Source organism: Lotus japonicus, chromosome 1, assembly GCF_012489685.1.
Source record: "Lotus japonicus ecotype B-129 chromosome 1, LjGifu_v1.2".
Lineage (NCBI taxonomy): Eukaryota > Viridiplantae > Streptophyta > Magnoliopsida > Fabales > Fabaceae > Lotus > Lotus japonicus.
In genome coordinates, this window is record NC_080041.1 from 11053244 (window position 1) to 11074420 (window position 21177).

Below are 21177 nucleotides of genomic sequence, written 5' to 3' on the forward strand. Positions count from 1 at the left end.
ATTCATCATGGCTTGCATATCAAGCCTTGTTCTCTGCATTCTCCAGTAGCTCTAGTGGCATACTGTGATGCTGATTGGGGATCTGATGTTGATGACAGGAGATCCACCTCAGGGTCATGTGTTTTCTTTGGTCCTAATCTTGTCTCTTGGACCTCTAAGAAGCAAACTTTGGTAGCCAGGTCTAGTACTGAAGCAGAATATAGGAGTCTTGCTAATACCTCAGCTGAGTTGCTATGGATTCAATCATTGTTACAAGAGCTGCATGTTCCCTTCACAGTTCCCAGAATTTTCTGTGATAATATGGGAGCTGTTGCATTAACTCATAATCCAGTATTGCATACCCGCACCAAACATATGGAACTTGACATTTTCTTTGTTAGAGAGAAGGTGCTGAATAAGTCTTTGTTTGTTCATCATGTTCCTTCCATTGATCAGCTTGCTGACCTCTTCACCAAAGCACTTTCTCCTACTCGTTTTGAAGACCTTAGAAGCAAACTTAATGTGACTGAGAAACTAGTTTCTCACCCACCTTCAGTTTGAGGGGGTGTATTAGGATATATGTAGTCACATGCTGACATGGCATTGCTGACATGTCAATCTGTAACAGAATTAGTTATTAGGTGTAACAGAATCAGTTACTGTGTAACTGATTCTCTCTCTCTCTCTCTCTCTCTCTCTCTTAGTAACAGCTTGCTACGCAAGCTTCTCTGATTCTATAAATAGCTAAATGCTATTCATTGTAACTCAACTTTTCAGAAATACAATTCAGTTTACAATTCAGTTAGAATTTCAACAAATTGATATGTCAACAAGAAGTCTCTGTGCCATCCTCTCCTAACTTGAATCTGAATATTTTTTGTTGTATTATTGACCAGAAAATATTCATGTTAGAGAAACTCAGAATAGTGAAAAGTGTTTATCATTGATTATGAAAAGCTGAGGATACAAGAGTTTGATTACAGCTTATATAGAACTCTATAGCTTGCTCAACAAGCTTAACAAGAACTCTAACAGATTCAGTTAGCCAGCTAAGCATAACCGCCTAGCATAACAAACCTAGTGCTGACTGATAGTACAGTCAGCAATGCTAACGTGTAACTCTATACACACTCATACTGTGTTCCCTAATATCCACCCTCAAACTCAAGGTGGGTGAGTAACCAGTTTCTCACACACATTGAGTTTGCTTCTAAGAAGCTCAAAGCGAGTAGGAGAGAGAGCCTTGGTGAAGATATCAGCAAGCTGATCAATAGAAGGCACATGTTGCACATGAAGAGAGTTATTGAGGACTTTTTCCCTGACAAAGAAGATGTCTAGCTCCATATGCTTGGTGCGGGTGTGCAACACAGGATTGTGAGTTAAGGCCACAGCGCCCATATTATCACAGTAAATTCTGGGAGTAGAAAATGGAACATGCAGCTCATGAAGTAAGGACTGAATCCAAAGCAACTCTGGAGATGTATTAGCCAGACTCCTATACTCTGCCTCAGTACTAGATCGAGCTACAAGAGTTTGCTTCTTGGATGACCATGAAACTAAGTTGGGAGCAAAGAAAATACAAGAGCCTGAAGTGGACCTCCTATCATCAGGATCTGATCCCCAATCAGCATCACAAAAGGCCTCCAAAGACACTAGAGAAGAGAGTGAACAAGGCCTGATATGTAAACCATGATGAATAGTCCCTTTAAGATACCTTAGAATCCTTTTTACTGCCTTCCAATGTTCCTCCAGAGGTTGACTAAGGAACTGACAAACTTTGTTAACTGAGTAGCTAATCTCTGGCCTAGTCAAGGTAGCATACTGCAATGCCCCTACTATAGATCTGTAAAGTGTTGGATTATCAAAATAATCAGCACCAAACTTGCTCAGTTTTGCACCACCAACCATAGGCGTTGAAATACCCTTAGCATCAGCCATTTCTGCCCTTTCCAATAGATCACCAATGTACTTAGACTGAGTCAAGAGAAGAGATTTGTCCTGAAGATGTTGGACTTGGACCCCAAGAAAATAATCCAACTTGCCTAATTGCTTTAAAGCAAATTCTGAATCAAGTTGAGTAACAATTTTCTGAACCAATGGAAGAGAATTTCCAGTGATAATTATATCATCAACATAGACTAAGATATAAACACAATCTGTTGCTGTGTGAAAGGTGAAGAGAGAGGGATCACAACAGCTAGGTTTGAACCCATTTCTGACCAAAGCAGCTCTAAGTTTCTCAAACCTAGCCCGAGGTGCTTGTTTGAGACCATACAAAGCTTTATTAAGCTTGCAAACCAGCTGCCTATCTTCTTTCTGAAAACCTGGTGGTTGTACCATATAAACTTTCTCTTGAAGTGCACCATGCAGAAAAGCATTATTCACATCAAGTTGGTGAATATGCCAATGTTTAGTGACAGCCAAGGAAAGAATAAGCCTGATTGTAACTGGCTTGACAACTGGTGAGAATGTCTCAGCATAATCAAAACCATGCACTTGATCATACCCCTTGGCCACTAGCCTAGCCTTATACCTATTGACAGAACCATCTGGATTTTCTTTCACCCTAAACACCCATTTGCAACCAATTGCCCTTCTATTGGAAGGAAGGGGAACAAGTGTCCATGTATTGTTAGCAAGGAGAGCATCATACTCAGCTTGCATAGCCTGAAGCCATTTAGGATCCTTCAAAGCCTGTTTAGTTGTTGTAGGTTCAGCTTGTGTTAGAAGCAATGTAGGGTGAAGCCTAGGTAACACAATCCCCGACTTAGCTCTAGTCTGCATGGGATGAACATTTCCCTGAGAAATGACAGCTGCTGGTTGCTGAAATATGGTTCCTGTGGAAGTAGGAGTTCCTTGAACAGCTGGAGAAACTCCTGAAGCAGTCTGCAAAGAGGGCATGGTCTCAACAGATGCAGTAGAGCCAACTGCAGAAACTGGTGTGCCTGGCTGAGGAGAAGGAACCACTGGCGCAGAATGCTGCTGCTCTTGGAGAGGAGCCAGTGTGTGATCATGTGTGACCAATGGTATACAAGAAGAAATTCCCAAAGAAAAAGAGTCAGATACAGAAGATGGAAACAATGTAGTGTATGGAAATCTGAATTCATTGAATTTTACATCTTTGGAAATATAAATCTTTCCATCACTATCTAGACATTTGTATCCTTGATGAGAAGAAGAGTAACCAAGGAAGACATACTCTCTAGACCTAAGCTCTAACTTGGAAGAATTATAGGGCCTCAAGTGAGGATAGCATGCACTTCCAAACACTCTCAAGATAGAGTAATCAGCTGGAACTTTAAACAGTTTATGATAAGGGCTGAGATTACTCAAAACTGGTGTTGGAAGCCTATTGATGAGAAAAACAGCTGTAAGGAAAGCATGATCCCAATATTGGGAAGGCATGTTAGCACAAGCTAGTAATGACAAACCAGTTTCCACTATATGACGATGTTTTCTTTCCACACTTCCATTTTGATGGTGTGTGTGAGGACATGTAAATACCTGTTTTGACAAAGTGAGGAATGAGAGGCTTAAACTCTGTACCTCCATCAGTTTGTACTGATTTCAGTTTTGTACCAAATTTTAACTCAGCCATTGCCTGGAATTGAAGAAAAACTGAGCTGGTTTCTGACTTTTTTCTTAATTGGATATATCCAAGTAAACCTAGAGTAGGCATCTACACAAGTTAAAAAATAAAGGCAACCAGAATTGGTTTCAACTGATGCAGGACCCCAAAGATCAGTAAAAATTAATTCCAAGGGTGTAGAATAACTAGTAGTAGAAGATGAAGATGGTAAACGATGAGACTTAGCAACACAACAAGAATGACAAACATGAAATTTTGATTTATTAGGAATTGGAATCTTACAAGTGGACAATGCATTCTGCAGAGCCTCATGATGAGGATGCCCTAATCTATTATGCCATAAGTCATAAGAACTTTGGCTAGGTACAATACTAGAAACAGAGTCACTAGGACTTGATACATCAGAATTATTCTTGGAAACAGCAAAAACAGAAGGAAACTGAACAGGAAGAGAATTCTTGAGAAATGTGGAAGAGTGCATGCCATCAAAAGAGTACAGGCCATCCTTGCCAAGTGAGCCACGAAGGAGAACTCTAGAAGTGTCCTGTGATTTCACAACACAATGAAAAGGGTGAAACTCAAAGAAAACTCCATTGTCCTGTGCAAACTTGCTAACACTCACAAGATTTTTGGTTATATCAGGTACTAACAGCAAGTTTTTAAGAGTAAGAGTGGTTTGTGTGTGATAAGGAGAAGGAAAAGAGGCAGAACCAACAGATTTTATAGCTAAACCTTTACCATTTCCCATCAGGATTTGATCACTGCCAGCCACGGATACACTATCTGAAACTGCAGAGGCATCATGAGTGACATGATGTGTTGCTCCTGAGTCTGGAAACCAAGTGCCAAGGTTAGAAGCAGAAGATGTTGGTCCTGTGAGCAACGCCTGTGGTGCCCGAGGATTTGGAGCAGAAGCACGAGGAAACATGCCAAAGGGAAGAGAGCCAGGTGCAGTGGGATACATCATAGCACTTGAAGGATAGGTAAAACCAGCTCCAAATCCTGCTCCAGTAAACGGAACTCCAAATTGTGCAGGGGAACCAAACTGAGACATGCCTCTGAAAGGAGAGTAACCAAACTGTGGTAGCATTCCAAAATTAGGATTGAAGCCAAGAAGTGAGGCTAAAGCAACCTGTGGTAGAACACCACTGTGTGAAGACGACGCAGAGGTAGAAGAACCGCCACGATGATAACAGATGCTTGCGTCATGGCCATACTTGTGGCAGATCTGACATTGAACGGAGCGATCACCGCCGCGTCCACCACGATTGGAACGGCCACCACGTCCACCATAGTTATTGTAGCCACCACGATCACCGCCATAACCGCGTGAGTCACCGGAGCGATTGCGATCATCAGATCCTGACGAGTCAACGCTACTAGCAGCGTAGTTGACCTCTGAGTGCACCGGCGATGGAGGCGCAACTGTCGTCGGAGGCGGCGCAGTAGGTGTCGCCAGCGGTGGCGCAACCGGAGGCGCCAGCGATGGCGCAGTCGTATGAGCGAGAAACGCCGCTGGAGAAGACGCTTGCATCTGACGCACACGCGTGCGTTCCAAACGCGCTTCATGCGCAATGATCATCGCTTCAACCTGCGAGATCGAGCAAGGTTGATCGCGATTGTAAACAATCGTCATCATAGAACTATACTCATCTGGCAAACCATCAAAGATCGCTTCCAAATGCTCGCGATGCGAGATCGGATCGCCAATCGTGACAAGAGCGTTCACAATCGACTTGATGCGCTTGAGAAAATCAGATGAACTCTTTGATCCTTTGGTAATGGTGCGCAATTCAGATCGAAGCTGTGTTGATTGCGCAATCGTCTGAGCCTGGAAGAAATCAAGCACAGCTTGCCACACTTCCCATGACTGCTTGCAATTCACCACCGTTGGAAGCACAGAAGGCGAGAGTGAAGAGAGAAGCCACGTGAACAACGCTGAATCCTGTTGCTCCCAAATCTGGTATGCAGGATTCTCGACTGCATTCTCACGATCTTGCTCATTGAGAAACCGCGGTGGAATCTCTGGATGAACAAGATAACTCTGTAACCGATGCGTACGAACAATGCCTTCTACGTGTTGCTTCCAGGAGAGAAAATTGGAATCATCAAGCTTCAGCGTGAGCTTGTGAACCAACGTAGAAGAACTCAACTGTGATGGAGCAACAGCAACTGGAACTGGCATAGGAATTGCAGAAGCATGATCTGCATGAACTTCATCAGCCATGATGATGATGAAGAAGAAAGAAAAATCAGAGAAGGATCTCAAGGATCGTAGAAGGCTCTTGATACCATGTTAGAGAAACTCAGAATAGTGAAAAGTGTTTATCATTGATTATGAAAAGCTGAGGATACAAGAGTTTGATTACAGCTTATATAGAACTCTATAGCTTGCTCAACAAGCTTAACAAGAACTCTAACAGATTCAGTTAGCCAGCTAAGCATAACCGCCTAGCCTAACTGAAATGCCAACTCAGCATAACAAACCTAGTGCTGACTGATAGTACAGTCAGCAATGCTAACGTGTAACTCTATACACACTCATACAGTGTTCCCTAATAGTTCACTCATGAATATGGCACACCTAACTCTATGGAGTCCTGGTGACTTTGGTTTTTCTTATTTTTGACAGACAGAATCTGAGGCTATCGTGTCTAGGCTCTCAATTCCAAGCACACGTTTTGATTTGCAATATGTACGGCCTGACTTCATAATGCTTCGAGTCATTGCTCGAAATTTAATAATGTGGAGCAGGTTTGTGCTGGTCTATATATGTCATTGCAGCAATTTACTTGGATCTATTCATCATTTTTTTTATCCATATTTGTTGGATGTTTTATTGCAGGGTTCATCCCTCAAAAGATTGGGTTTGGTCCCAAATTCCTGAAATTGTGAGATGTGGTGTAGAAGGCCTTGAAGGTGATGACAATGATATTGACGATATGGACGCTGAGGCTTTTATACAAGCCTATGTTAATATAGTAGCTGGAGCTTGTATATCTCTTGGTAAATGCTCACGGGTCTTTGCGTCCATTTTATGATGAATTCAACCTAAGTTCCTTTTATATCAAACATAATATGACTTGATGAAATAATTAAAATCCTCAATTTTACTGTTATTCATCTATGTTTTGTAACTTCCTTGCTAGCACCAACTCAGTAGTTGTGAATTACTTTACTGGTTTGTCTTTATCTTGACACTTGTTCCTTTAACCATCTCAGGACTGGTTTTTGCTGGCACAAGAAATGGAGACGCCCAGGAATTGCTTTATGAATTTGCTATATACTTTCTCAATGAGGTCAGATCCTTGAATTATGCTGGCTAACTCCTCAGCGCATGTTAAGTGGTTGGTTATAAATTTTTAATCTTGCAGATCAAGCCCGTTTCCCCTACAAGTGGAAAGTTTTTGCCAAAGGGACTGTCTCGCTACATTGATCGGGGCACATTGGAGACATGCCTTCACCTTATCGTTCTTTCACTATCGGTGGTATTTGCTTCGCCCTTCCTTTCACTATCTACGAAGTAAAGATTAAGATCATGGTTAAAGTTCTATGATAAAACTTCTGCTTACCAGGTTATGGCTGGATCTGGACATTTACAGACCTTTCGGCTGTTGAGATTCCTTAGGAGCAGAAATTGTGCAGATGGGCAGTCAAGTTATGGTATTCAAATGGCAGTAAGTACAAGTTGTCTCTTTTTCCCCCTTTTGAATTTTTTTTTTAAAAATAAAATCTGGTTATGCCGTTATGCATGAGAAGCTGGCTATGGGAGCTGGGACATTAATTCATGTAAACGAAGTCTGCTTATGTATTTTATATACCCAAATGTATCTTCTATACTCATGCATGCATTTATGCATACATAAAAATTACAAAACACAAAAGGGCCTTTTAGAGGTTTAGATTTTAGACTTTAGACCACTTGTATTATGGTAATAATATCAGATAATAAGTTTGTAAGTTCATATACTTCCTATACACTCTTTGGTAAAACAAGCTTAATTCAAGAAGCTAGTATACGTCAATATATCTCTATCAAACTTCATCTTTATTCAGGAGAAATCTTGTATGTGGTTGACTATTCATTTTTTCTTTTTAAATTGAGTTTGCTAATTAGATATTTTCCATCTCCATTCTAATTTTTCGTTGTATAAACCTGCTGCATTAGGTAAGCTTAGCTATTGGTTTCTTATATCTTGGTGGTGGAATGAGAACATTTTCAACAAACCGTAGTTCCATTGCTGCTTTGCTCATTACTCTATATCCACGCTTGCCCACGGGTCCAAATGATAATAGGTGCCACCTTCAGGTATTTAAGATCGCTGGAATTACTGGACGATAAATTTGTATTTGTTCTATAGTTTACTCTTCAAAATTGTTCTTATGAGGTAAGTTTATTTGCAGGCATTTCGCCATCTGTATGTCCTTGCAACAGAGGCACGATGGATTCAGACAGTTGATGTTGACACAGGTCTGCCTGTTTATGCTCCTGTTGAGGTCACAGTCAGAGAAACTGAGCATTATGCAGAATCAAACTTTTGTGAGGTCACCCCTTGCCTTCTGCCAGAACGAGATATTGTAAGTCTGGTTTTCTAAATGGTCTATGGATGGAATATGTTGTGTACTTCAGTTTACCTTGTTTAGTTTATACTTTTGTATGTGTAATTCTTTTGTTTGAATTATCTTTTATTTGATTGACTTTGGAATGAATATATTTCTTATTGTTGGGTTAAGGAAAAGCATTGATCGATCTAATTTGTCTGGCATTGATGATTATAGTTGAAAAGAATACGTGTTTGCGGGCCTCGCTACTGGCCTCAAGTTATAGACTTTACCCCTGATGGTAAACATAAATTAATGTCTTGTTTATATCATCTTATGCTGATTTGAGATTTTCGGAGTTATTATATGCTTTTTCAAAACGAGTAACCCCAAATTATTCATTTCATAACAGATAAACCTTGGTGGAATTTCGGTGACAATAATAATCCGTTTAATTCTGGTATTCTTTTTATCAAAAGAAAAGTTGGAGCTTGTTCATATGTTGATGATCCCATTGGGTGCCAGTCACTACTGTCACGAGCAATGCACAAGGTTGAGATTGCATAGTATTTTATATTGTATGACGAGTTTATACAAGTATTAAACCCCCAATTGAATATTTTGCTTGATCTAGGTGTTTGGCCTGACAAGTTCAAAACCATCTGATACAATCACTGACATCCATAGTGTATCTGGTTCTATCTCAGTTGATCAGTTAGTCAGTACCTTCTCATCTGATCCTAGTTTGATTGCTTTTGCACAACTATGCTGTGATCCCTCTTGGAATAATAGGTAATCTCATATTTCTAATTTTTTTTTTATTCCATGTCTTTGCCTCCATGTACTGTTTTGTTATATCTTTAGTTTTTTAATTCTATTTGTTTGGTCTATGCAAAAGTTTCTGATATCTTTTGAAGAATAATTACTAGTTAGGCCCAGCAATAACAAGTTGGACACCAAGTTACCAAGATCCAAACCACATTCATTTGCATGCCTGCAACAAATCTCCTGAATAACTATATAGTTTCTGTTATCATTCCAAAATCCAAACACTTGACTAAAGAAAAATTATCTGATGAGCAAAGCCTGCTGACATTTCAAAAAGAGACATATAATAAATAGGTATGATGGGTTGGCAAGACCGAGTCCGAGAATGATTCACCACGTAGATAATGGAATGCTCCTCTTCAATTAACCAACGTTTGAGAAATCTGCTGGACATTGGGTCCCAAAAGGAAGTAGCCTATGGATCACCTCAAGAGCGCACCCAAAATATTAAAGGCCTGTATAAGACCTGAAAACTAACCATAGCCGTGAAATAAGACATAATTTGGTTTTATCCCTACAATCAAATGAATCTTTAATGATACTAGGCATGCTTGTAGTTTAGGTTAGGTTGGATCAGTTTTGGAAAGAAAAATCAAACAATCTTATCTCTTTTTTTTCAATCATCCAGTTGGTTTGGTTCTAAATTTAAAACCAGTCGCATCCAATCCAATCTACAACTATATGGATAGGATCAGTTTTTCAATTTTACTCTTCATTTTTTTCTGTTAAAAAATATGATTTATAGCATTAAATTTCTCATTCATAGTTCATAATATAGTTAATATTAGCAAAACTTTTAAAATCCATACTATTAAAGGGAATCTTTACAACTTCATGACATATATGTTAACTCAACACAATTTTGTAATCTGACAAATTTTGGTTAGCTTTGTTCACTTATATATACTTTTATTCAAATGTTTACTTAAAATTGTCTTCACATCTAAGTACAGCTTGTATGAAAATGTTATAAATATATAGGGAAATAAATATAGAAGTATGAGTGGTACAATATATATAAATAAAGGGCTAATATGATTTTCATCCCTCTAAATTTGACTCATTTTGGTTTTAGTCTACTAAAATTTTTGTTCGATTTTAGTCCCAACAAAATAGAGAAGTCAATAATTATAAATTTTACAGGGACAAAAAACGTATTGAATACTAAATTAAATTTATTATATATGTACACAAGCTCGGATTGGATAGTGTTGGTGTTCAAAATAAAATCTGAAATCCAGTCCAATCCATTGAAAAATTCCAGTTATTTTTTTTTTTGGGTTTTCGTTCAGTTTTGGTTTTTCAGCTTTTGTTGTATCAGGTCGGTTCTTGAACAACTTGATCTGAAACCATCTACAAAATCTGCAACATTTAGAGTACATAAATTTAGTTGGTCAGATCAAATAACTTAGTGATGCGATTGAATGGGCCATATAAAAGCCTCATTTGTTATCTATTTAAACTTTTTATCACTATAATATTTGCATGTTGAAATTACTGTGGGATTGACATCAAAATAAAAGAAAATGAATTCATTTGATTCAAATAAAAAGGACTGAGAGTTCGAGAACCTCAGCTTCTCTCTCTAGAATCCCTATTCTTACAATATGGATGCCTTACAATGAGTCCTGTTTTATGCCCTACTAACTTCCGGACTAACCATTCATACTTTAGGCTGGTTAGCTATTATGACAATAACAACCTAAAAATCATCCCATAACTGTCACTCCCCTATTCCTATCAGCGATACGCTCAGTTTCATCTATCTTTGCATCATAATTAACCAGACATGCCTTGTCGAGGGCTTTTCTTCATCGAGGTTTTGTTTTCTTTATCTTATATCAGTTCATAAATCATATTCTGTTATTCCCTAGATTTGTATTGAAGATCAAAGATGATAAGCAATGATGCTTTAACTATTTACATACACTTGTTGCATATACTATTACATTACACTCCTTTTCTGTAAAGATGGTGTAATCTCTAAATAAACTAATGAAACATGCTTGCAGATCTGATGTTGATTTCAAGGAATTTTGCTTGCAAGTATTATTTGAGTGTGTGAGCAAGGACAGACCAGCTCTTTTACAGGTAATGTACTTAGAATTTAGAAAGGCCAATTTTTTTTTTCTCTAAGTTCAACAAAATAATGATGGTCCAATATATGGTGTGTTTGTATTGCCATCAGGACATGTAAACATGAGAACTTGCATGTAGTGTCATCATTGAGGTTGACATGCGTCCTTTTTTTTGGAGGGGGGCGGGACTGCAACACGACACATGCTTAAGAACTTTAAATGTTGGCACAGGGATTAAGTTGTTTAAATTATTTGTGTGATTCACATGGAAAGTTGTAATACAATTGGATGCATCTCATGATTTATGATTTGCTGACCCAAATGTAAGACTTGTAAAATGTGATATTTACCACTGCAACTGTAGAATATGAATATTCTCATAATAAAAAATCACCAATACCACCGTTCAGCTAAATTTCTAATACATAAATAAAATTTCAAGTACTTAACGGTCTTATCTATTATAGATTCCTCATATTAGATGGTAATCCTATGTACTAAATTACTAACACAGTATAAATAAAATTTGAACTGACATGAAAATTTATGAGCATTGTCTACAATTCTACATAATGTAAACTTCTGAGATTTGTTGTTTTCTGAGAGGTGACTACTGATGCATGATTCTGCTCCTCTCTTGATGTCCCTTCTATTTTTGGGTCACACAGTACACGTGCAAAAGATTGTCTGTGCTTGTTGTACCTGTTACTAATATAATTTTTAAAACATGTGACTTCACTCCACAACTTAAGCTTTTGGAATAATAGGTTTATGACATGGTATTAGAGCTTGTATGACCAAGTGATCTAGAGTCCAATCCTTGTTGCTCCATTATTCTAATAAAAAAGTTGCATTTTACCACAAGGTAAGTGAGTTTATGCATTGCCCTCGCAACAGTCAAGCATGCATCCAGTGGTGAAGCTTCTACCATTTAAGGTCACATGGCTTAAAAATATGATATAAAACATTCATTATGTCTTCAAATAATTTATTCATGACAGTAACCATTAGATAATGAGGTTTTTACACTTCTTGAAATTGGGTTATACTGACAGTACATTTACTGACGGTTATATTATGCAGGTATATTTATCATTATACACAACGGTTGAATCAATGGTTGATCAAATTGCTACTGCTGCCATTGTTTGTGGTGACTCTCTCTCTATATCTGGTTTTAAGGTGAGCTTCATACTTAAACTTTATAATTGTACTTTCCTTTTTCCTTTTGAGTTATAATCTGTCCCTAACCTGTTTTTCACATTCAACTGTTTTTTCACCATTAGTAATCTCCTCTGATTTGATCATACTGGGCCTTTTTCCATTTTAGTCTTATGTAATGTAACTGTCAAACAACCAATTATCCGAAAAGGTTAAGCTGTTGGGTAAGAGCCACATGAATGATTTTATATTATATTTCTAACACGCCCCCTCATGCAAGAGCCCACTTGGGCTTGAAGTGTGGATAATGCACATACCCACCTACTATGTGCTGAAATTCCACATTTTATTCGGGGGGGGGGGGGTGCAAGGATCAAACTCTAGACCTTTTGGTCATAGAGGCTCTGATACCATGTCAAACAACCAATTATCTCAAGCTTAAGTTGTTATTATATTTCTAAAGTAACCATACATTGTTTTGTTCATATAATTATTTTGGTATTCTTATATTGATGTGAAGTTCAATAAATGGAACTAAAAGTTTGTAAAATAGAATTAAAACTATTCAGTGTGTCTCTGAATGCCAAGTTGCCAACATGAAAAGTGTTATTATTTTGAAGTGTTTGTAAACCGAGTCATAGATTCTGCCTAGGGGGTAAGGGTGCATACATTTGACCCTTTATTGACATTTGCTTAACTTATGTATTTGTATTTGCCTGCAGCTTTCGCTGACTTATATCGAGGCATTGATGTCCGGAAAATTATCTTCACCAAAAGGCGGTATTGTACAATCAGCGTTCATTGGTTCTCTTAGGAAGAAAGTGGAAGAGCTCCTAAATTGCTCTCAGGAATTGAAGGATGATTTTCATACATATTTGAAATTGGGAAAATGGCCTGATGGGGAATCCCAAGATAAACGTTCGATTCTTCTTTCTTGCTATCTTCAGTGGTTTGACGTACCAGCTTCATCCGTAATCAGGCTAGCTATAGATCGAGTCAAACCTAAGCTTATGTCATCATCTTCAGTTCCCTTGTTGCGTCTGTGTTTTCCAAGAACTCATATCAATGTTATTAGCGAGATAGATAGATGTTTGAGATGATTGTACTCAGCTTTGAATTGTTGATTTTACAAATACATATGTGCAGTAGTCTTCACATCACTGTATCTGGCAAAGTGTTTGTACTTATAAATTATTGTAAAAATCTGTTGTATTTATATTCAGTCATGTTATTTTTTATGATGGGAATGTTCTGATTTGGTCTCATATTTTTAGAAGCCTGAAATCAGTTATTTAAAATGCCTTTTCTATAGAAAGTACATTGCTCAATTTAAGTTGTTAGTTTCCACATGTGACATGTCCAGACGTAATATAATGCAATTATTTTAAACTTGAAGCAATAAAACACTGAAAATAAACTGAACAAAACCTTGATGCTTTATTGTTCTCTTCATTCAAGAAACAAGTATTCATTGTACAATTAATGTTCTTGCTGTGCCTTCCATTCTCGCCTAAATTGGCTTAACAAATAAACATAATGAAGTAAATGGTTTAAAAATTGCCCAAGTCCTAAAAAAGGCCTAATAAGAAGTGACTTACAAAAAACTGACAGAGACAAAAAAAAAGAGACAGGGCTTGCTTCTTAAGGTAAAAGGAGAAGTAATAACGAAGTAAAGGGCAAAAATAAGTGTATTGTGTGAAGATATGTATATGTTGTGGGTCAAGATTGAGATATGATACGTGTATAAATGAACTCATTCCAAGTGTCGGGTAATCCTGGTAAACACCAATGTATACAATCTGCATAAGTAGCAGGGTCAGCTTGTTGTTCTGGAGTTAACATTTTGCCTTGACGTATGGTGTAAACAGAGGTATGCGCATCTTTTCTAAACTCTGATAAGGTAGTGATGTTGATGAAGTACACTGGCACCTTCATTGAATGTGTTAAATTGTTTGCAATGACAAAAAGGCGACGATCTGTGCCTACATCCAATGGAGTTGACATGTTGAGAACTGGAGTGGTTTCCTTTGCACATTTTATACCATCTGGGTTGTTCCAGTCCTCACTCCTACAAATGACATGGATAATTGTAAATGTTGAATTCAGAGGACAATGTGCAAAAGTATTCATACTGATTACAAACAGGTAAGTGTTCAAATAAAATCACAATTGTAACACTCTGGCTCAACCCATTTTAGATGAAAGAAAAAGGAAAAGAAGAGAGGAAAATGATATATATTATGACGTGATAGGTTGAGAAGATAGAAGAGAAAAATTAAGTATATATGAGATGTTGTTATTCTTCAGGTGTTTAAAAATCATGATCATTTTGAGTATTGCAAGTGAGATAAATGATTTTGTTTGCCGAAATAATCCTCCATATTTATCTACATACCAATTTCACACGACTTCATAAACCTTCATTCTTATCAAGTTCGGATAAAGGAAAAAAAATTGTTCCTCTTTTAAAATAATATTAATTATGATGTTTTTTTACTTGTAATTCTATATCCATACTAATTCTGAAGTATGATAAATAATTCTCAACCAGACTAAAGATTAAAGATAGTCACCGAATGATAACTCAAGTTGTATGAGTTATGAGGCATATGAGTTTGGTAGAGGAGGTCCAAGGATCAAACCTTGGAGGGAATAATTTATCTTTCCAATGTACTAAAAAAAGATTAAAAGATAAATTGGAAAGTTTTTTAAAAAATGAAGAAATTCCTAATAAAATTTTATATTATATTTGTAATTATTTTTAATTTGACTAATTATATAAATAAAATTGAAGGTAGCACGATAAGTTAGAACACAATGACGCAACACATTTGTTTCAAAGTGTAAATATTTTTTACACATACATCCAATGATATGTTGCCAAATCAGAAAATATGTTTTTAATTTAATTAAAATAAAAATGAACATAACTGCTTTTGAATATGTGGTATTCAGTTATTAGACGTCTGCGTAAAATTATTGGGTACAACCATTAAACTCTTTTATTTATATATCCTTATCTATGACATTTTTTTTTGATAATTTTATCTATATGGCATATTGTGTCTATCACCGTTAACATAATGAAATCAATGTTTGTTTGTTGATCACAAAATTAGTTTTCAATAATAAAAAAGCAGAAACTAAAAGGTATGGTAATAATTACTTGATATGAAGAGGGGACGTGCTGCTGAAGAAAACTTTGGTTCGATTTGGGTCAATATTCTCATCAACCCATTTTGACCATGTCCTGAGGACTATCTCATATGCTACTGGCCTTGGGATCTCATCGTACTCCGTGGACCCTTCATCAAACGACCCTCGTCTATTGATTGCATCACACACAAAACCATGTCAGTTTCATGAATTTGCTTAAAAGATAAGAAACATTTAAAGAGAAAAGAAATGGAGTAGAGTGATCTTTTGCTTACAAGACTTTCATATTGAAAGTGTTCATCCACCATATGTAGGTGTTGAAGATCAGGTAGTCCACATTCTTCCAATTCTCACCATGTTTCTCAATTGATTCAGGATTGATTATACGGTTCAATATGCTGTGCATTTCTGGATCATCTGAATTTGACTCCACAAGGAATGGTGCCCAATAGAATTCCACCGTTGTAGTAATGTGATCCGGCTCCTACACATAGATAACGGTTCGCAAGTGTTTGAATATCAGCCGAGTACATAAAGAAAGAGCATTTAACAACATAATTCATAAGAGTGTAAAAAAAACAACATAATTCATAAGAGCTCAGCACACGGCTAACAGAACACAAAAGCTAAACAAAGAAGCTACTATTTCATTAGAATCAATACTATAACCTCAAAAGCTAATCACCGAAGCTTCTCACTAAAATTGATTCCGTCTTCAGAATCTATTTCAGTGAAGTTTGGAAAGATGCACTTAGTCACTCAACAAGAGTGCATCCTAAGCAATATTGCATATGTACACTTTATTCCCTGACATCATATGTCCTTTCTTAACTAAAAAGCCAGATCTTGCAGATTAATGCCAAATAAAGAGGTAACTTGATATTTAAACAACCCCATTTGGTCATCAAATTCTGTGGTCCACCATAGGTGCGCAAAATGATTCTCATTGCATGTTCACTGTTCACACAGAGACTAACCCATAAAACTAAGATATGGTCATTACTCATTACAAATTAGTACATATGAATAGTGCTTTACGAATCTAGCTTGATGTTATGTATGTAATTAATAGTTATGGCAAATGACAATGAATTATGATGATCAAACTTGAACATTCAGGAAAAAAAATGGAGGAAGACAAACCTCAATTTTGAAGATGGCAAAAGAACCATTCTTGTACCAGGTCTTTTGTTCTGGAGGAGCCACAGACTGGACCATACAAACCATTGATTCCCACTGGTTCCTATTCAGTGAGTCTCCAACAAACAAAAGCCTCTTCCCTCTGATCTTCTCAAACAAGAGTCTTGGTTTGAACCTTAACAATTTCATAAAATTCCAATCAATAACAAATTTTCTTAAAAACATTGGGAGGATTTAAAAAAGGAAAATGTTTGAAAAAAATTCTACAATTGATTCTACCACCAGAATCAATTCCGCGGAGAAGGCTATGGTCGGTAGCTTCTGGATTTCAGAATTGATTCCGAGAAAAGAGAACCTGATGCATTTAGACATGCTATAGAAATGGAAATTGAAAGAACCAAATTGCTTACTTAGGCAAAGAGCAATCTCTAGGCTGCCATTTCCATTTCTGGTACATGGAATCTCTTCTTCCATTCTTCATGCATGTCACTTGTGAAGTGAGGAATTCACATTCATCTTCTTTGTACAAAGGGTGTGTCATGTTATCCAAAACCCACTCCCCTGTAAACAAGTCACAATCTTCTGGTGGCAACTCAACCACTTCCACTTCTTCTTCCTCTTCTTTCTCTTCCTCCCCTTCTGGCAATTCAATCTTCTCCTCTTTCTCCTCCTCCTCTGCCTTGGCCACCACCGTTTTCAACTCTACGCGCTCTTGTTGTGTTTCATCAGAATCTTCATCACCATCATCCTGGCTCTTCTTCTCAAGCTGAGCTCTTGAATTCTTGGAAACAGTGACCCTCACAGTGCCTTTCTTGGTGGTATCTTCATCTTCTTTCTCACCATCCTTTTCAAAAACAACAGTATCTTCCAATTCCATGTCTCTTCTTGGATCCACTTGAACAGACTCAACAACATGTTTTGACTCCACTTCTTGTGCTGTTTCTTGAGATTTAGGCCTTGAAGAAAATGGAAACTCTGCTATTGATTTCACATCCTCGTTGTACATGAACACCCCAAAGAGACAAATGGAGAAAACCACCACGAAAATGGAGAGGTTGCTGTTCTTGCGGCCCTTCATAGCCACTGCTTCTGAGTTGAAGAGAGGGGCCTTGCGGCGAAAAGGGTGCATGGTGGTGGAGGAAGAGAGAGTTTTGGGTAACAGAAGAAGATTCACTGAGCAGAGAAGGAAAACAGAGAGGTAGAAATATAGCAGAGAAAGCAGAGAGAGGCATTTGGTTAGGGAGAAAGAAAAGGAGTTGAATTCAAGTTTTAGTAGGTTGTGTTTGTTTAATTGGGGTTTGGTGAAATGTACTTGTCTTTCTAAGACTATAGAGAGCAGAAAATACTATTGGTAGAGGGAGGGTGGCCTTTCTCATTTCTCAAGTACTCTCTACTATTGCATGGATTTATGAAATTAAGCTTACCATATGAGATTATTAAGAAATTAACTATTGTGGTTGTGTGATTGGGATCATGAACTTAGGGAGATTATTGGGGGGACATTTTTTAAGCGATTTATTGGTAATTCACTATTTTCAGCGCTTGATATAATGATTTTTTTAATTAAAGATTATGAGTCAACGACGAATAACAATAAATCACTAATGCTCTTGTTAAAAAATAGGTTTCCCTATAAATTTCCTCTATGAACTTATACATGTTTAGCAAACTTACTGTATTTTAAATGTAAACTATGGATTTCTCTTGGTTGTGGTGGATGTAAATTGTTTGCGCAATAACAAAAATCATAAATTCACGTAGTTAAAAATGAGTCATTTGATTAAAATTAGATGGTTAAGAATCCAAGTTTATTTTAGTTGTTCTATATTAATTGAACATCTCAAATCTTTAGTATAGCTTCAAATAACTAACTGAGTAAATTTAAGACGTTGCGTTCACATGGGTTCGAATCCAAGACATATGCTTAAGCTAGAACTATCTCGTGTCAGTTAATATATGCGCTTGGTGTGGTATGGTAGAACTTGAGCTACTCCTTTTATATGAGCTAAACAAATGTTGCACTATTTTACGTTTTTTACTTTTTATTTTTGCTCTATTTTTCATTCTCCTTGAAGTCTTGAACCATTGACAACCACTAATACTTTCAAGATCTACCTTGTATTGAGACAATACGTGAATGAGAGGGAAGAGAAAGGAGTGATCTCAAAGCCTTCCTTCAAAGTTGGTACCAGTCTTTGTCAGATGAAAGGGTGGGAGCTGTTATGTGGTGGTTTGAAGAGTCTTTATGGTGGACACGACGTTGCTGTCTTTCAGTTTCAGTTCCATGTTGCAAGGAAACTCTTTGATGGTTATAGTAGAGTTACTGTGTTGTGTGTTCTGAAGCCAACTCAGAGTCCAGATTCAATAAGTCATGGAGTCAACTAATTGAAAATGGCAAAATAATATTGTTTGTATATTATTCTTTTATATATACAGGGAATTGAAAATGGCATACTGATGTTTGTAGATTATTCAGTTATATATGCAGTGAACTTACCTATCTTCTCAGTTTTTTTATGTGACCCAATTGATGTTAAGAAAATAAAATGATGCCTTCATAATCATATTTAAGAAAAAAAAATTGCTTGACCAAAACATTTAAAATTGACAAGTCTTCCATACCAATTAGTCCAACTTAACCACATGCATGAATTCTAACATGAATACATGATTCCTATGAAATTTATTTAAATAATAATTAAGGATATATTAAAATGAGTGTACTACTACGTACAATTCTTCATTTAATATGGAGTGAAATAGTGAATCTTCAAATTTAGCCCACCCAATCGAGCCGATCTGTACATGAAAAAAGAAAATAATTTTAAAGTCTCTGAATGTGTGAACATGCCGATTAAATTGGTTTATCTATCACTTTAAAAATCATCATTAATATTAATTGACTAAAAGTGATCAAGATCAACTTAACCAACAAGTGACATGTCCCCGATGGTTAGCTCAAGTGGTAAGAGTTATGAGACATAAGCGTTGGGGAGGGGGAGGTCCAGGGTTCGAATCCTGTAAGAGAAATTTGAAGGATTTTCTAATTAACTTACTAACAACTAACAACTACCATTTGCCTATAAAAAAAACCAAATGATATATTTAACTCTCAGACATATACATCATATTAGTTAAATGGCAACATCACTATGTTAAACCAAACTCACCAATCCTAAAGGTACTAACGACTCTCTAGATAAATAAATGGAGAACAATCACCTAATCTTAACTAATTAACATGAGTTAACCTTAAATTTATTTTAGACAAAACTAATAAAATACTCCAATAGAGAAAAGAGAACATATTATTGGGGAAGGGAAAAGAGCCCCAATAGAAAATTCAATGTGGTCCAAGCCCAAAGGTGAAGGCCATGAAGCAGGTACAACAACAGGATGAGCCACATCAAATGTCCACCAGCATTTGTTTTCAAATGCATATTCGTTGGTTGCAGTTTGCTTTAGGTTACGTATATCATTTCTTATTTGATATGAGTAAATCTTTAAGCTATTACTTTTGATAGTTGGAATAAATACAAATTAAAGAAATAAAACAAAAATTGGTGACTTTTTTTTTATATTTATCTAACCAATGAAGTTTCATTCGCACTCTTATTTAAGTGGAAATTGAATGAAAAGAAGGGAGAAATATGAAGTAAAAAGAAAAAAAGTAAGAAATATAGGTGATATGATTAAAAAAAATATAAATATAAATGTAAGTGAAAATAAATTGAGAGTGTGATGAATCATAGCTCTTCTCTTATTTTTGAACTTTTTCTTTGATGGAAATCTTCTTTTTCTCTTGCAAGAAGAGAACGAAACTCCTCATTATTTTTTTCAGAAAGAAACATGTAAAGAAATAAATCTGAATATAAATGGTAACATTGTGTGTTCTTTTAAGATTAGCCCAAAATGAATGCTTCTAGTTCAACTCTTGGTTTTTATTCAAAGCCTCTTTGATGGAAAAATAAGTTTCAATTCTTTAATTTCAATTTATAAATGAAAAATAAAATACAAACTGGAGTGTTTGTCGGATGTGTTGAGATAAGTTATGTTTGACTTCTACCCGACACTAATTATTGACTGGACTAATTTTAAAATTGTGTCTTTTTCTAGACTTGAAGAAATCTGATGAGTTGAGTGTTTAAGAAAGTCTGGGCAACAAAAAGACCAGTTTGAGTTTATCCAAAAGACAAGTTAAATGACAATTTCGAATCCCATAAAAAATTATAAATATTTGTCACCGTGTAAAAACACCAATTCACAATCCTATTTTTTTAAAGTGGGTCCCAATGTGAAGAAGTTAGACATATATTAGATTATTTGTACTAAGTTTTGCATAGTATAATGGTATAATCTAACTGAGGTATTTGCCCGATGGGTTAAGATAAGTTATGTTTGACTTTTACCCGACATTAACTATTGACTGGACTAATTTTTAAATTGAGTCTATTTCTAGACTTAAAGAAATCCAATGAGGTGAGTGTTTAAGAAAGTCTGGAAAAGACGAGTTTGAGCTTATCCAAAGGACAAGTTAAATGACAATTTCAAATCTCATAAAAAATTATTAATATTTGTCATCGTGTAAAAACACCAATTCACAATCTTATTTTTTTAAAAGTAGATCCCAATGTCAAGAAGACATATATTAGATTGTTTGTACTAAGTTTTGCATGGTATAATCTAACTATATAATGAGATGCA

General features: G+C 36.3%; 2 protein-coding genes across 3 annotated transcripts in view; one reads left to right on the forward strand and one right to left on the reverse strand.

Annotated features, from left to right (window-relative positions):
- Nucleotides 1–13415, forward strand: part of LOC130733579 (anaphase-promoting complex subunit 1) — a 39450-nt gene extending 26035 nt beyond the window's left edge. The window contains exons 25-37 of one of the 2 annotated variants that reach the window (XM_057585800.1): nt 6201–6322; nt 6414–6574; nt 6791–6867; nt 6943–7056; nt 7144–7245; nt 7737–7877; nt 7973–8146; nt 8348–8411; nt 8523–8662; nt 8745–8902; nt 10951–11029; nt 12100–12198; nt 12900–13415. In XM_057585800.1, coding sequence (XP_057441783.1) covers nt 6201–6322; nt 6414–6574; nt 6791–6867; nt 6943–7056; nt 7144–7245; nt 7737–7877; nt 7973–8146; nt 8348–8411; nt 8523–8662; nt 8745–8902; nt 10951–11029; nt 12100–12198; nt 12900–13277 — 1809 coding nt within the window. In that variant the 3' untranslated portion in view covers nt 13278–13415. Of the gene's footprint in view, nt 1–6200; nt 6323–6413; nt 6575–6790; nt 6868–6942; nt 7057–7143; nt 7246–7736; nt 7878–7972; nt 8147–8302; nt 8412–8522; nt 8663–8744; nt 8903–10950; nt 11030–12099; nt 12199–12899 lie in introns of those variants that run through there. The other variant, XR_009017498.1, reaches the window with a different exon arrangement.
- A 175-nt stretch (nt 13416–13590) lies between these two features.
- On the reverse strand, nt 13591–17800 carry LOC130733581 (xylan O-acetyltransferase 1-like). The gene is made up of 5 exons (XM_057585801.1): nt 16884–17800; nt 16477–16648; nt 15609–15817; nt 15344–15502; nt 13591–14245 (listed from the first exon to the last, which is right to left on the reverse strand). The coding sequence occupies exons 1-5, from the start codon at nt 17600–17602 to the stop codon at nt 13897–13899; spliced, it is 1608 nt and encodes a 535-aa protein (XP_057441784.1). The 5' UTR covers nt 17603–17800; the 3' UTR covers nt 13591–13896.
- Nucleotides 17801–21177: the final 3377 nt, after the last annotated feature.

What these genes read in the sequence shown, in the direction of transcription:
- LOC130733581 (XM_057585801.1), bottom strand. Translation starts at nt 17,602, where the DNA reads ATGCACCCTTTTCGCCGCAAGGCCCCTCTCTTCAACTCAGAAGCAGTG. An exon ending in AGAGATTGCTCTTTGCCTAA is followed by an intron (nt 16,649 to 16,883) that starts GTAAGCAATTTG and finishes GAAATTGTTAAG; the next exon opens with GTTCAAACCAAGACTCTTGT. An exon ending in ACTTTCAATATGAAAGTCTT is followed by an intron (nt 15,503 to 15,608) that starts GTAAGCAAAAGA and finishes TGCAATCAATAG; the next exon opens with ACGAGGGTCGTTTGATGAAG.